The sequence below is a fragment of the Monodelphis domestica genome, chromosome 3 (genome assembly GCF_027887165.1).
Source record: "Monodelphis domestica isolate mMonDom1 chromosome 3, mMonDom1.pri, whole genome shotgun sequence".
Lineage (NCBI taxonomy): Eukaryota > Metazoa > Chordata > Mammalia > Didelphimorphia > Didelphidae > Monodelphis > Monodelphis domestica.
Genome location: NC_077229.1, coordinates 34,578,894 through 34,594,183, shown reverse-complemented (window position 1 = coordinate 34,594,183; position 15,290 = coordinate 34,578,894). Strand labels below are relative to the sequence as shown.

At 44.6% G+C, this 15,290-nt stretch overlaps 1 protein-coding gene across 3 annotated transcripts in view; it reads right to left on the bottom strand.

Moving 5' to 3' along the window:
• Window positions 1-6,787, bottom strand: part of FBXO21 (F-box protein 21) — a 33,683-nt gene extending 26,896 nt beyond the window's left edge. For 2 of the 3 annotated variants that reach the window (XM_007490313.3, XM_056821671.1), the window contains exons 1-2: window positions 6,346-6,787; window positions 51-186 (exon numbers count right to left, since the gene is read on the bottom strand). In XM_007490313.3, the coding sequence (XP_007490375.1) occupies window positions 51-186; window positions 6,346-6,614 (405 nt within the window). In that variant the 5' untranslated portion in view covers window positions 6,615-6,787. The remainder of the gene's footprint in view (window positions 1-50; window positions 187-6,345) is intronic. The other variant, XM_007490312.3, reaches the window with a different exon arrangement.
• Between the last annotated feature and the right edge of the window lie 8,503 nt (window positions 6,788-15,290).

The following is a 15,290-nucleotide window of genomic DNA, read 5'->3' as shown; positions in this document are numbered from 1 at the left end:
GTCCCAACACACATGGGTGGGAGGAGGGTGTTCTGGCACAAGATCCTTACATGCTCTGAGAAGAACCGTTTAGAGAATGAGGCAACGATTCTTCGGGCTTCCAGACCGGCGCCCTGGCGGGCTTTGTACTCTTCCAGCCAGTTCACACCCTCGGTGTGGCTGTAGTACTTGAGGAGGGACGGCCACCTACAAAAGAAGGATTCCCGCTCAGCAGCTGCCTCTGGAAGTGCCAAGCAGGCGCCGAGCAAAGACATCACAGAACACAACAATCACTGACAAGGCCTCCCTTCTTCCCCTGTAACAAGGCCCTCGGATCGCGTTCAAGCACACGTTAGAGAACAAGAACGTGACTGGTCTCATTCTACTTATCAACAAACATCTATTAAGCATCTAATTTGTGCCAGACTCTGTGCTAACCCCAAACAGTCCCAGCCCTCAAGGAATTTACAGTCGAGTGGAGGAGACAGCAAATACAAATGGACGAACAAGCTCTGGGCAGGATAAAGAGGAGAGCGAAGGCCGTGAGCTGAGCAGAGTTGGGAAGGTGTCCCGGAGAAGGGGACGTTTTCACTTCAAGGAGATCAGAGGGGTCAGCAGTCGGAACAGAGGAAGGAAAGCACACCGTACTGGCTGGCCGCAGAATCAGTTAGGGGAGATGGCCACTGAGAGGCCTGGGGAGGCAAGATGGAGGTCATGGAGCAGAAGGAGGGGTGGAAGGGGGATTTTGGAGTTCCTGAATCCATACTGAGGGAGTCCATGTGTGGAGTGAAGGCAAGGCTGAGGATAGGATCATCTGTGTGGGGGGCTGGGGAGGGGCAGAGCAATCGCTCAGGAAGACAGCAGGGGGATGAATGGGCAAGAGTGGGGCAGGGGAGAACCTCAAACCCATTGCGGAAGGCAGGTGAGGGACCGGGGACAGGGCGGTGATCTGTAGACAGCAGCGAGCAGGATTCTGATGGGCCGTAGGTAGGAACACCGTGAACTTCAAAGAGAAGTGACTGAATGGTGGGGAAAGGGGTTGGAAGTGAAACTGGACAGCAAAGTGTATTCCAACTCCTCTCCATCCATGAGTGAGTTAGACTGAGCGAAGGCAGAGCCAGCATCGGAAAGGGTGGCCGAGGAGGCCATGTCATCGGGGACGTCGGGTTTCAGAAAGAGCTGGAAGGAAGCAACGGGAGAGGAACGCATTGAAGCTAAAGGGACGCTTGTTCCCCACGAGGCGGCACGCCGGAAGGCACAGGAGAAGGGCCGGGGGATTTAGGGTGAATCTTCAGGGTAGGAAGATGGGAGTGAGCAATGAGGTGGGGGTGGAAGGAAGTCTGGAATCACGGGGACGTGTGAGAATGTGCATCATCCAGTGAAAGGTACCCTCAAAGGGCCGGTACAGCGGGAGCCAGGAAATCCAAAGCAAAGGGACGGCTGCTCTTCTTTGCACTGGATGTTCTCAATATCTCAGTTGCGGGCCTGGGCTGGCAGGAGGTGGGAGATGCCTTGTTCTAGTATGGGGGAAGTGGGAGTACTAAGCAGCAGAAACAGGGAATGTTTGTGTGTTGGGGGTGGAGGGAGATGATTAGCTTAGTTTTGGGCCTGCTAAATTTGAGGTGCTGGCAGGACATCCTGGTAGAAATATCCAGTAGGCACCTGAAGATGGGAGACTAGGAACTATGCAACAAAGGAAAATAAACTGTTTTTATTTGGTTGTTGTCTATACTTGAAGAGGATCAAAATGACATCAAGGGTGATGGCTTTTTTTTTTTAAACCCTTACCTTTTGCCTTAGAGTCAGTATCATGTATTGGTTCCAAGGCAGAAGAGTGGTAAGGGCTAAGCAATGGAGGTTAAGTGACTTGCCCAAGGTCACACAGCTGGGAAATTTCTGAGGTCAAATTTGAACCCAGGACCTCCTGTCTCCTCAATGGATGATGGCTGGGACAGCATGGGACGAGGAAAGGGCAGTTGTCCTGAGGCTGGTGAGGTTTCAGAGAAATCCAAGAGGATGGAGATGGAACAGCCGCTGTCAGGGGATGGGTGGGGGGCAGACAAGGACCTTCAGGGTAATCTGGCAGACCCAGGAGAGGTAGCTTCCAGAGCTTTGTAAGAGCCCTGGCCTGGCCTGGCCCCTGTAGGAATCATATTTCCAGAAAGATATTGACTCAGTGTGGAGAGTCATGGTCCTTTGAACCCTGACTTGGGCACTCTGTGGGTAGAAAAAGGCTTTCTGACTTACTAGCTGTGCAAATCTCTTGAGCTCTCTCTTAGCCTCAGTTTTCTTCTCTATAAAAGTGGGGCTAATACACTGTCCCCAGAGGTTTGCTGAAGACCAGACGGGAGCCTAAGTAGGTAAGATGGTTTGGAAAACATCACAGAAATAGCAGTTGTTAGGATTGAAACTCTTGAAAGGCCTTTGTATGAAGAAGGGCCACTTGAAGGCAGCCCTGGAGTTTGGTGGGAGGGGAGGCACAGACGTGATGGCTGGCTTCTGATGTTGGAGATGTCCTATGAATGATGGACCAGACCTAGGAGTGATGGGGATGCTCCGAGGTTCTAGAAGGCTAATCAGCAAATCAGTCTTGTAATCTACCAGCACTGTGCATGTGAGAATTTGCTTTTCTGAACCTCTATTCTTTTGGGGTTACTATTAACTCCACCTTGTGACCGAGTGAAGAACAAGGCTGGAAGTGTATCTGTATATAGGAGATGCATATGAGCTCTGGGAGGTGCCAGAAGCCTCGGAGGCTCCCTGGCACCCACAAAATGCTTGCTTCTTGTTCCACATGGCTCTTGGTGTCCAGAAGTCTGCCTGGACTGAGGTCAAGTCTGGCCAATCAGAGAATTTGCATCACCGAATGTATAAGTTTGGATCAAGAAAGGAAATGGGGCTCTTTCTAGCCTTGGAATCATGGTGTGCAGCCGGCTTGAGGAAGGCTGACTAGGTGAGGAGTCCTGGGAAGAGAACAGCTGGCCACACATTTCTTTCTCTGACCCACTTTTTTCTATTTAATAATTATAAATTAAGATACAGTCTCCAGAGAATTTTATTTTTAACAGGCAAATTCAAGCAGTTGCTGCCCAAATGGAAAGTCTTGGTGCTATTTTAAGACAAGGTAAGTACTGATATTCATTCCTGGCAGGTTAGCCACTAAGGCGTTAGTTCTTTAGATGTGACAATCCATGAAATGATGAACCACAGAAATGGTGCTCCAGTATGCAACCCTGATGGTGGAAAAGGGTGCAAAGGATGAAAATAAGCTTAGGTTTTAGATCACCAATCAATTCAACTGTGGGTTCTCTCTGCCCAATGAATGGGTACTCCATTAGAAGAATGGAAGCACATCCAAACTGACAGTCTCGATTTCAATGAAGCCAGAGGACAAAAAAAGGTGCAACTAAAGAAATATGTAGGAAAAGCAAGAAACTTCTCTGTGAATCATGATATTGAAGGCAAGGAGGGAAGGTACTTGGGGAAAGGCCAGGCTAGCAGGGAAGACAAATCATCACTGTTGGGGCTTCTCCAAGGAGCATGGAGGGGCAGAGCTGGAAAGGACTTTAGAAACCAGCTAGTCATCAGAGAGATGAACAAACGGAGAGGAAAGGACCAGCTGGTGCTCCCACGGCTGCCAGTGAGTGGCAGAGCTAGGATGGGAGCCCAGATCTCCTGACTCAGGTCAATGTTCTTTCCATCACAGCAGCCATCTCACTTCTCGTTTCTCTCCTCCCATCCCTTGATCATCAGCGCCATAACTGGGAAAGATGCCAAGGTCTTTCACCCAGAATCATTGCCCAGTGGTTTTGCACAGGTAAAAGTAAACATGATGGGTGGCCTTGACCAGGAGAAAGCAGATTATGTGCTCCACTCAGATGTCACCTCCTCAGTAAACTCTCTGAGCTGAGAGTGTTCTTGTGCTCATCAAATCCTCTGATGGCTCTTTGGGTGGGTGGTCTCCTATGCCCAGCAGAGTAAAAGCTCCTTGAGGATGGCGGCTGTCACTTTTGCCCCTGGCATATTCCTTTATAAAAAATAACCATTGAATTAATGTTCCTCTCATTTAAATGGGTTTAGAACTGGAAGGAACCTTTGAGATCACTCAGTTCATCTACCTCATTTGATACAACTGAAAACATGCTAGGAAAGGCCAGGTTCTCTGGAGAAACCGAATACAGCACAAGCCCAAAGCTCAACCCATCTTTTGCTCATACAACTTTTCATCTTTTATAGGGGAGAGGACAGGTCTAGAGCAGAAAAACATGGGAGTCACTGAACCTTGTGGAGGAAGATGGATCAGGGCCATGTGAGGCCAGTACATAAGGGAATTAATGGAGGGAGTCATTTTGAAATTGTGTCAAGATTCAGGGTGGGTAGTACTAAAGTTCAATTAAAGGATCTTAGATTTAGAGTTAGAAGGAACTGCTAAAGTTTTCTGGTACAACCCCCTCAATTTACAGATGAGGAAAATGAAATACAGGTTAGGTGACTTGCCCAAGGTCACATGGGTAGCAAACAGAAGAGTCAGAATTTGAAACCAGATCCTTTGACTCCAAATTCAAACTAGCGTATTCTGACCTCATATTTGAGGGGAAAGGGTCCATTGATCCAAAGTTGAGGAGCAGGAACAGGATCATTGATTTAGCCTGGCAGGAACCTGAATGGTCACTTAATTTAATCTTACCTTCATTTTACAGATAAGGAAGGTATAATTCAGATTAGGTGATTTGCCCTAAATTATATAGCTAGCAACTAGCAAAGGTGGGATTTGAATCCAGGTCCTCTGACTCCAAGCCTTGTACTTTTCCCACTGTGCAAGGCAGACAATTAAGTGGCAATGGCAGAATTTGTGCTAGATTTTGGGGTCAGGAAGACTCGACTCCAACTCCTACTCTGTCATTTCTTAGTTGGATGACCCTGGGCATCACTAAATCCCATTTATTAAATGGTAATAATACTAGCACTTCTCCAACTTACAACCTCACTAAAGGACTGTGAGGACCAAATAAGGTAACACATAAAGTCCCATACAAATCCTAGTTAATTATGATGATTAAATTAGATAATATATAGGAAATACTGAGATAATATAAATAATATAAAGGTAATATAGATAATGTAATTATAATATAGATAAATAAGTAATATGGAAATAATATAATTACAATAGATAATACATGGGTAATATAGATAATATAGGTAAAAATATATGCTCATTATTAAGAACCAATGATAATATGTAAAGTGCTTTTCAAAACCCAAAATGTGTGACTTTGGGCAGGCTACTTAATCCCTGACAACCTCAATTCCTCTATCTGTAAAATAACTGCTAATAAGAGCTAAGGTTTATATAGCACTTATAATAATAGCTAACATTTATCCAGCATATATTATGTGCCAGGCACTGTGCTAAGCACTTTATAAATATTATCCAGTGTTATTCTTACAATAGCTCTGGGAGGCAGATGCTATAATTATCCCCATTTTTGCAGATGAGGAAACCGAGGCAAACACGTTAAGGGTCTTGCCCAGGGTCACTTCCTAGGCTTAATTTGAACTCAAGTCTTCCTGACTCCAGGAACAGAGTAATAACAACAACAGTATTGGCTTCCCAGTGTTGCGAAGATTAAATGGAGTAATGTATGTAAAGCCAACTTTAAAGAGCCATGTAAATGCTAATTATTATCATGCTGCCAGTGAGTAGGGTCTGGTTTTTGCCCTTTGGTTTCCACAGCACCAATTAGCCAATAAGCACCTATTAAGCTCCTAGTGTGTGCCTGGCACTAAGTAGTGTGGATACAAAAGGGCAGTCCCTGACCTCAAGGAGTTCCAGGTCTAGTGGAGGAGACCCTGTGCAAACACCTTCGTACAGACCAGAAACTGACAGGCTAACCTGGAGATTACCAGCAGCATGGACGGGGGTCAGTGCCTGGCATCCAGCAGGGTCTTAATAAATGCTGGTTGCCTGGACAAGCCTGACTCCTTTGTGTCTTTGTATCCTCAGCGCTGAAGCGGGGAGGGCTACATGGATGAGCTGCCGGGATGCCCACTGGAGGAGGGGGCCCTGCTCACCCAAGTTCCCGGCGCCCAGCCCCAGATGTCCCGCATCAGAGGGCGGGGCCCGCAGTCAAAGCCGGACCCAGGCGGCTGAGCCGGTACTGAGAGAGGCGGGACGAAGCCGGATTCTCGAGGGAGTGGGACCAAGGTGGTTCCTCTTGGGCGGAGCTAATGAGATGGACCAATGGGATGCCGGCGCCTTCAGGGAGCCACGAGGGGGAAAGTCAAGAGGGGCGGGGCCTGCGCCGGGAGGGGGCGGGGCTTTGGCTGGGTGGGACCCGGGCTCGAGGCAGGGTCAGCGCTCACCTCTCTCGGAACTGCCGCCGCCACACGTTGCCGCCGCCCTGGCACAGCTCGCGCAGCCGCCGGCAGGTGCAGGCGACGTGGCCCAGGTCGGCGGCGCCCAGCGAGCGGCAGCAAAGGATAAGCTCCAGCAGCTCTCCGGGCAGGTCCGTAAGGCCCAGGGTCCCCGGGGCCGCCACGGCCGGACAGTCTCCAGAGTCAGGGGACGAGGCGGGGTCCAGGGCCCGGGCCGCGGCAGTCCCCGCTGCCGCTGTCTCCTCAGCCGCCGCCATCTTGAATGTGTACCTGAAGACGTCACAGCGTTCCTACCCTGCGTTAGGGCGTGTCGCCAAAATCCCGTCTAACGGTCTTCAGATACGTATGTTTACGGAGCGGCGTGGAGGGAGCGTCGCTAAATTAGCATCCCGATTAAACCACGTGGAGAACTTTATGACGTCCTCAGAGCGAATCCCCCTCTAAGCGCCTCCCTCTCCGTCCCTTTTATTAAAGGTGTAGGAACTGAATTCCTGCTTGGATATCCCTCCCTGTAATGGGGCTAAATATACATTAGGGGGCGCTCGGAGAATAGGTGGGAGGTGCTTAGTATCTTAGTTTTAGGACCCTGGGTTTCCTTACAGCAGGGATTCCTCACCTTTTGTCAGTCTAGGGAAGCCTAGGAGCCTTGCTCAGTGTTGTCTTTAAATGCATAAAATAAAGTCCGTGGGAATGCAAAGAAAACTATATCAAACTAGCCTGTCTTCCTAAAAACAGCCCCTGTCGAAAATCCTTTACAGCTCTAAAGCTATAATCCTATCAAATCCCATTTTACAGAAGGGGAAACCAAGGCTCAGGGAAGTTAATTATAAACAGCTAGCATTTACACTGTGTTTTAAGATTTGTAACGTGCGTGTGGTTTTTTGTTTTTGTTCTTACCGGTTATCTCTGATTTGCCCATGGCCACATAAGTGATGAGGGGCTCTGTCAGAATTTGAACTCAAGTCCTATGATTCCATTTATGAGCTGTGTGACTTTGAACAGTCACACCCCCTCTCTGGACCTCGGTTTTCTTTGTAAAATGAAGGGGTTTAGATTGGTTGGTCTTTAGGGGACCCTTCTAGCTCTAGCTTTATGATTCTGTGGTCCTATTGTATAGCTGAGGAAACATAATACCTAAGAGCCCCCGGGCTTGGCCAGTGTTATTCAGGGAACAGATCATGCACTTGAACCATCCCTTTCCTTTTTTTTTTTAATCTAATTTTAAAAATTCTGAACAGTTTAGTAGCATTTTGGACACAGTTCCAACTTGACTTCCAGAATGGTTGTACAAATTCACAGCTCCATCAACAATGCATTCATGTGCCTGTTTTCCAGTAGCTCTTAGGACACTTGTCATGTTAAGCCTATGAGAATTAATTCCTATATGTCAAGCCTTGTACCAAGCACTGGGAAATAAAGACAGGCAAAAATAAGGGAGATAATATGCAAAAGGCTATATAGGTATGTCTGAGATATATACATTGTCAATTGGAGGTAATCTCATAGAGAAAGCTTTAGCAGTGGTGGTGGTGATATGAGCCCTGGGAATGGGCTCTTGCAGAAGGCCAGACTTGAACTGAGACTTGAAGTAAGCCAGAAGAAGGAGTTGAGGAGGAAAAGAAATTCCAGAAATGGAAGACAACCAATGAAAATGGATTGGAGTTATGAGATGGTTAGTTGTCCTTTTTACTTGAAGAGGAGCAGAACGACTAGGTCAGGGTCAACATGCAATGCGTGAATCTTGAAATTTCTCAGACTTGTGAATGTTAAAAAATTCCCCACTGGGAAATTCTCCATTGGGACAATTCCCTATTGGGACCACTCCCCATTTGGACAGTGAGAACTCTACTTAGATCAGAAATGTGAAGACCTCTACTCCACTTAAGCCTGCTTTAGGGGAGAAAACTCCTTGCTGAACAATGAAAAGTACTTAAACCCATACTTAAGCCATGCCTATTTTTAGAATTAATACAAAGGGGTGCTAAGTACCTATAAAGGTCAGACAACTTGTAAACTTACATGCGACAAAGAGGTGAGAAACTTACTCAGAGATTCTAGCCTACTCAGGTGTGGATTACTAAAAGGATTAGTCTACTCAGGGGTGAATTCAGAATGAGCTGTCCTTTGGAAAATGTCTACTTTGATTGGTAGATGGAAGAACTTAGGGGAGGTGATATAGGAGAAAACCCCCTATATAAGAAAAAGAACAGTCTGTTGAAGGGAGTCTCAAAACAGTCTCTAAGGAGGCTGTTAAAAGGAGAGTGCTCTAAGGAAGAGGCTCTGAAAAACAGTCTCTCTAAGGACTCTCTTGGGAGAGGCTCTTGAGGACAGTCAGAAGAATCTCTCTCTGGAGAAGGATGGCTGGCTGAACTGGTGTCTATATTCTTGCTTGGACAGATCTTGTGGTGAGTGATTAAGGACTGACTGATCTCTCTCTAAAGATTCAGGTCTAGGCCATGTTGGCTTAAGGCCCTTCAAACTTATTCCTTTCTTACTCTTTCTCTCTCTCTTTAATTCCTCATTGTATTATTAATTAAAATCTCTATAAAACCCAGTTGACTTGGGTATATTCATAATTGGGAATATTTCCCTGGCGACCACCTTATATTTGATTTGAAACAAGACACTGTAGTGAAAACATATTTTCTGCGGTCACAATTTACTCACTCACTCTTATATCTACTACAATTTAAGTCTTCAACTATTTTAACTCTTACAGTTTATGCTTCCCACTCTTTTAACTGCCACAAATGAGTGTGCCTAACTGTGGCTGAATAGACCAACACAAGCTTGGAAGACTCTTCCAGTGATCGTGCACAAGTAGCCTATATGAACATTTGGGATGAAGCTGTCTCTAAATGTATGTATCTCGCTTTTCTTTTGAGCTCCTGCAATTCTTTGTTCGTTGAGCATAGTACCTTCTTTGATGCAGGCATGCCATGCTAGAGGGTCCTGTGCTAGTGCTCCCATTTTGCACAATCTGTATTAAAGTTCTCCCGAGAGACCCAGAGTGCCCCAGCATCCCTTCTTCTGGCTTCTGTGTTAGCGCTTATCTGATGTGAATTCTTCATAAACTAATCTCTTAGGCAAATATGTGTTTGCTTTTGAAATACTTGGCAGTACAGCTTGAGAAAGGACTTTAGTGCCTGATACCTTCTCATGCTGGGTGATCTTCAGAATCTTCCTAAGACAAGTCAGTGGAAAGGATTCAGTTTCCGAGCATAGGACTAGTAGATTGTCCAGGTTTCACAGACATACAGCAATGAGGTCAGCAAAATGACTCTAAAATCCTTCAGTTTGCTAGGCAGCCAGATATTTCTTCTCTCCCCAACTTTTCCTCGGAGCCTCCCAAACACAGAGCTAGCTCCAGCAGTGTATGCATCACCTTCATTATCTCTGTGGACATCCCCAGAAAGTATACTGTCAAGGTAAGTGACTTTTTCAGATGACTATCCTTTAAATATTTGAACACTGCTATTCTTTCTCTTCCTGAGAAGTCCAAATGGTGTCCATGTCTTCTAACTGATTGCCATAGGGCAAGGATTCTTGGGCCCTTCCCCATCCTTGTTGCCCTCTTTGGTTGCTTTCTAACCTGCCTATCTATGTCATTCCAAAAAGAGTGCCCAGAAGTGAATGCAGTACATGGCATGCTAAGGCTCTGGGTTTTTAAAATAGTCCTTTACAAATGATAATATATTATTAACATGCCTAGTTTTCTTTAAGTGAAATTAAGGATGGTTATTTAATTTGCTTCCAGTTAGGTTAAGCTGCTAATTGCTATTTTTGAATAGCTTCCTTTTTGTAACAATAACATTATGTTATGCTCTTCAGGAGACCATTTGCTAAAAGTGAAATTAAACAATAACAATAGTCAAATAAACTTGAGACTTAATTAAATTTAGGCTCTTAATAATACTTCTTATCTGGTTGATCACCAGGCCCCAAAAGTCTTTCCTACTTGGCAGGTCCTTCCAGAGTTCCAATTCTATTGGCATAGCCGTTGGGTTTACCTAAAGGTTTCCCCCTGGTAGATTCCCTGAAATGCCATTTACATACCATCATCATAGTCATATAATAGGTTTATACATGGAAGGGACTTTAGAAGTCATATATTACAACCTCATCACACCACAGATGAGGAAACTGAGGCACAGAGTTTATTAAATATCTTGCCCAAGATTACATTGCTGATAAGATAATAGGACCACAGGTCTAGAGTTGGAATGGAATTTAGAGGTCAATCTACTCTATCCCTTTCATTTTATAGATGGTTTTATAGATGATACAAGTAACTGATGGAAGCACTTTGAACCCAATTTCTCTATCTTCAAATCCTTTTCATGGTACCAATGTGATGAATGTGGGAAACTAAGGAAATTCCCTCCCCTTTGAGAAACACATGGTTTATACTTTGGGCTGTAAACCACTGGATTGGAGATTTAGAGTGTAAAGGGCTACAAGAGGCCATCAAGCCCAACCTCTTCATTTTCTGATGAGGAAACTGATGCCGAGGGTTGGAGACATCACTGGCACCATATTGATAGCATATCTTTTTTGTAAGGAAAAAGAAACAATCTGGTGTACTCCTGGAAACTGATAGCCTCCCTTCCTCCCTTCCTCCCTTCCTCCCTTCCTCCCTTCCTCCCTTCCTCCCTTCCTCCCTTCCTCCCTTCCTCCCTTCCTCCCTTCCTCCCTTCCTTCCTTCCTTCCTTCCTTCCTTCCTTCCTTCCTTCCTTCCTTCCTTCCTTCCTTCCTTCCTTCCTTCCTTCCTTCCTTCCTTCCTTCTTTCCTTCTTTCCTTCTTTCCTTCCTTCCTTCCTTCCTTCCTTCCTTCCTTCCTTCCTTCCTTCCTTCCTTCCTTCCTTCCTTCCTTCCTTCCTTTCTTCCTTCTTTCTCTTTCTCTCTCTCTCCCCTCTTTTCTTTCTTTCCCCTTATCTTTGCTCCTAAAATCCATACTAAGTATTAATTCCAAGACAGAAGATCAGTAAAGGGATAGGCAACTGGGGTTAAGTGACTTGCTCTGGGTCACACCCAGATGCTCCCTAATCTAGGCCTGGCACTCTATCCACTCTGCTACCTAGCTGCTCCTCCTTTATGTTTCTGGAGACTTGGAAGAAATATTCTTAGGCTTATAAACTTGAAGCTGTTGTAAAAATGTATAATGGGAAAGCATAAACTTGGTCAAGTAGCTCGGACCACTCTTAGTCCTTAATGGACCCCAGGTGGGAAAGGCAGAATGATAATGATTCTTAATGCACTTACTTTTCCTTTCTCCCAGTTTCACCTGTTGGTGGAACTGTGAATTGATTGCAACCCTCCTGGATTTTATGCCCAAAGAGTTAAAAAAACACTGGGTAGCTTTTGACTCAAGTTGATCAGGAAAAAAGGAAAGAACCTATATTTTAAAATATTTATAGCAGTTCTTTTTGTGGATAAAGAACTGGAAAGAGAAGTGTCAACATGGAAATCTAGAAGTCCCCAGTTTATTTAGTTTGAGTGTAGAAACCCCAGGTTTTGACCTTGTCTCAGGAGAGGTTTCCCCCTGAGGGAAGGTCCCTCTTCACCAGACAGTGAACTTCCTGGTAGTTTGGGTGGGAACAGCTAATCCCATCCAATATTAAGCATCCCTTTTGTCCCAATGGTTTCTCCCCCTAGGCTAAGATCCATTACCAAGGTGACCCAGCCCTGGGCTGAGTCTTTCCCCTTTGTGTCCATTGTAGGGCATCAGCCCCTCACTGTTATTCCTGTCTGAAACTCCTCATTTTCCTTTCTTACCATTGTAGAGTCAGTCAACTGTCCCTCTCCAACCCCCCAGGTCATCTAGAGTGGTATATAGGCTCCCCAAGTTCTTTTCGAGTCCATCCTGAGTCAGTGGCACTCCCAGGGGCTGGTGACCAGGGCGTCTTGACTCCAGTGCAGTCTTGGGAAGCAGCTCCGTTGTCATATTAGTAGCGCTAACCCCTTTTCCCTTGATTAAAGAGTGATTTTGACTATTTAATAGTTTTGTGTTTTTTCTAGTTGACAGAAGGGATGTTCATCAGCTGGTAAATGGCTAAACAAGTCATGGCATATGATTATCATGGAATGCTACTTGCACAACAGGTTAATTAAAAAAACAAACATGGAAAAACGCATATGAAATTAGGAAGAAAATGACATGAGCACAACCAATAGACAGCAACAAAAATAGTATTTGAAGAATGACTTGTGGATGTCCACCTCCAGAGAAAATACTGATAAATAGAAATAAGCAAGATGTAGTTTTATATATACATATGTCTTTTTGTCAAATGGTGCCTTCTCTAAAGGGAGGAGGGAAGGGATGGTGTCTCTTTGATATTTTAATGTAACAAATAAATAAACAAATAAAAAAATAAAATGAAGCCAGGTAGGGGCAGCTAGGCGGCTCAGTGGATAGAGTGGCAGGCCTAGAGTAGGGAGGTCCTGGGTTCAAATGTAGCCTCAGATACTTTTTAGCTGTGTGACCTTGGACAAGTCACTTAACCTTGTTTGCCTAGCCATTGCCCTTCTGTTTTAAAATTGATACTAAGACAGAAAGTAAGGGTTTAAACAATAAAATGAAGCAATTGGACTAGATGCCCTTTATGGACCTTTCCAGCTCTAATATCCAGTCATTTGAACTTTATGGGCCTGAGTTTATTCATATGTAAAACTAGAGGACTGGAATAGATCAAATCTTTAAGCATTTATTTAGTGCCTACTATGTATCAGGCACTATGTTAATTGGTGGAGATACAAAGATAAAAGGAAGTGCTGGAGGCCATCATACCCTCACCACTTGACAAGGTCACTGTCTGAGGAAAGAAGGTCAGCAAAGCAGACCCCAGAATGAGGGCCCCCTGCTGATCCCCCTTTGTGACTTCTTTCCCCAAATTTTCCCCCTTAGTGGACTTGTTATTCTCTCCCCAATACAGGATATATATATACTTTAAGCCCCCTAGGTTATTACCCCCAAAAGATTGCAATTACAGAATAAAAGCCCAAAGATTACTGCCCATGACCCCTCCTTTCTCAAGCAGAAGATACACTTCAAGGCCCTAAAAGAAACACCAGCTGAAAGGTTGAGTATTATAATGAATCTTGTCTTACAGTTACCTCACTCCAATGAATTTGTTGGAACAGAAGCCAAGCAGCATCACTAGGCATTTCAAAGTAATGCAAGAAAAACAGAACTTGTAAATTGAGGAAAACCCCAAAATTGGTCTGCCTAAAGTCCTCACATCTAGATACGAATATGTTTTGTTGTTCATCTCCCAAGCAATTATGATGGATAGTAAACGCTGACCAAAAGCACAACGATCCTCTCAGCGGGTCAAGGGGTGCTAACCTACCAATAGCTTTAGTCACATTAATCATATCTATCACAGAGTGTTGTAGAAACCTATTAATGATCACAGAATTCTTTGTTGTAGTAACATCACAAGAGTGTTGTTTAGGTGATTGATAATATCCAGTCAAACTGTAGAATGTCACATATGTAGAGAATTGATTATGTGTGTGTACCAAAAACCTATATAATAAATGTACCACAGTACTATGGCAGAGCAGTATGTGTGATGCCTGCATATGTGGGCTGAATGCATGGTGTATCTCATCTCATTTATCCGACTGTGACATCATACTTGGGCAGACAGCCCTGGGTCCTCAGAGAGGCTGCTGGATTGATCTCTGTAAGAAAGCCCTTGCTCCCAAAAAGCTTACAGACTGTGGGTTTTCTTTCCCAATTGATTGATATGGAGTTATGTTCCGCAGGACTGCGCATGCATCACCTCTATCAAATTGCTTGCTTTTTCAATGAAGGGGAACGAGGAGGGAAGAAGAGAATTTGAAACTCAAAAATGTTTTAAAAGTCAGTTGTTGCAGGGCAGCTGGGTAGCACAGTGGATTGAGGGCCAGGCCTAGAGATGGGAGGTCTTGGGTTCAAATCTTGCCTCAGACACTTCCCAGCTGTGTGACCCTGGGCAAGTCACTTGACCCCCATTGCCTAGCCCTTACCACTCTTCTGCCTTGGAGCCAATACATAGTATTGACTCCAAGACAGAAGGTAAGGGTTTAAAAAAAAAAAAGTCAGTTGTTGGGTCTGATATATAGAGGTATTTAACAGTTACTTGTTGATTGATTAAATAATTGATTCAGGCTCAAAAAAAAAATAAAAGTCAGTTGTTAAAAATTGTTTTTACACATCATTGGGAGAAAAAATACTTAAATTTTTTTAGTCATGGACCAATAGGGAAGATAAACAAACAACTGTGTACAAACGATATAGATCCAGGATAAATGGGAAATAATCATCAGAAGGAAGATACTAGTTCAAAGGGTGGACATCAGGAAAGGTAGGATTTCAGCTGGAACTTGGTGACCTCCCAGGTCCTTTCCAGCTCTCAATATATGATACTAGTCATTTAATTTCATTTTTTTAAGCATTTATTTATTTGGTCATTTTCCAATGTTATTCATTAGAAACAAAGATCAACTTTTTTTTTTCCCCTTCTCCCCTCCCCCCACCCTTCCCATTGGTGATGCACAATTCTTCTGGGTATCACATTCTTCCTCAACCCAAGCCCTTTTCCATGCTATTGGTTTCCATAGTAGGGTGTTCATTCAGAGTCTCTCCTCCTTCATATCCCCTCCACCCCTGTAGTCAAGCTGTTGTCCTTCCTCCCCGTTTTTACTCCCACCCTTTGACCTCTGCTTGTGGGTAGTGTTTTTTTCTCCTTGGTCCCTGCAGGTTGTTCAGGGACATTGCATTGAGACTAATGGAGAAGTCCATTACATTTGATTGTACAACAGTGTATCAGTTTCTGTGTACAATGTTTTCCTGGCTCTGCTTCTTTCACTCTGCATCACTTCCTGGAGGTCGTTCCAGTCTCCATGGAACTCCTCCACTTTATTGTTCCTTTTAGCACAATAGTA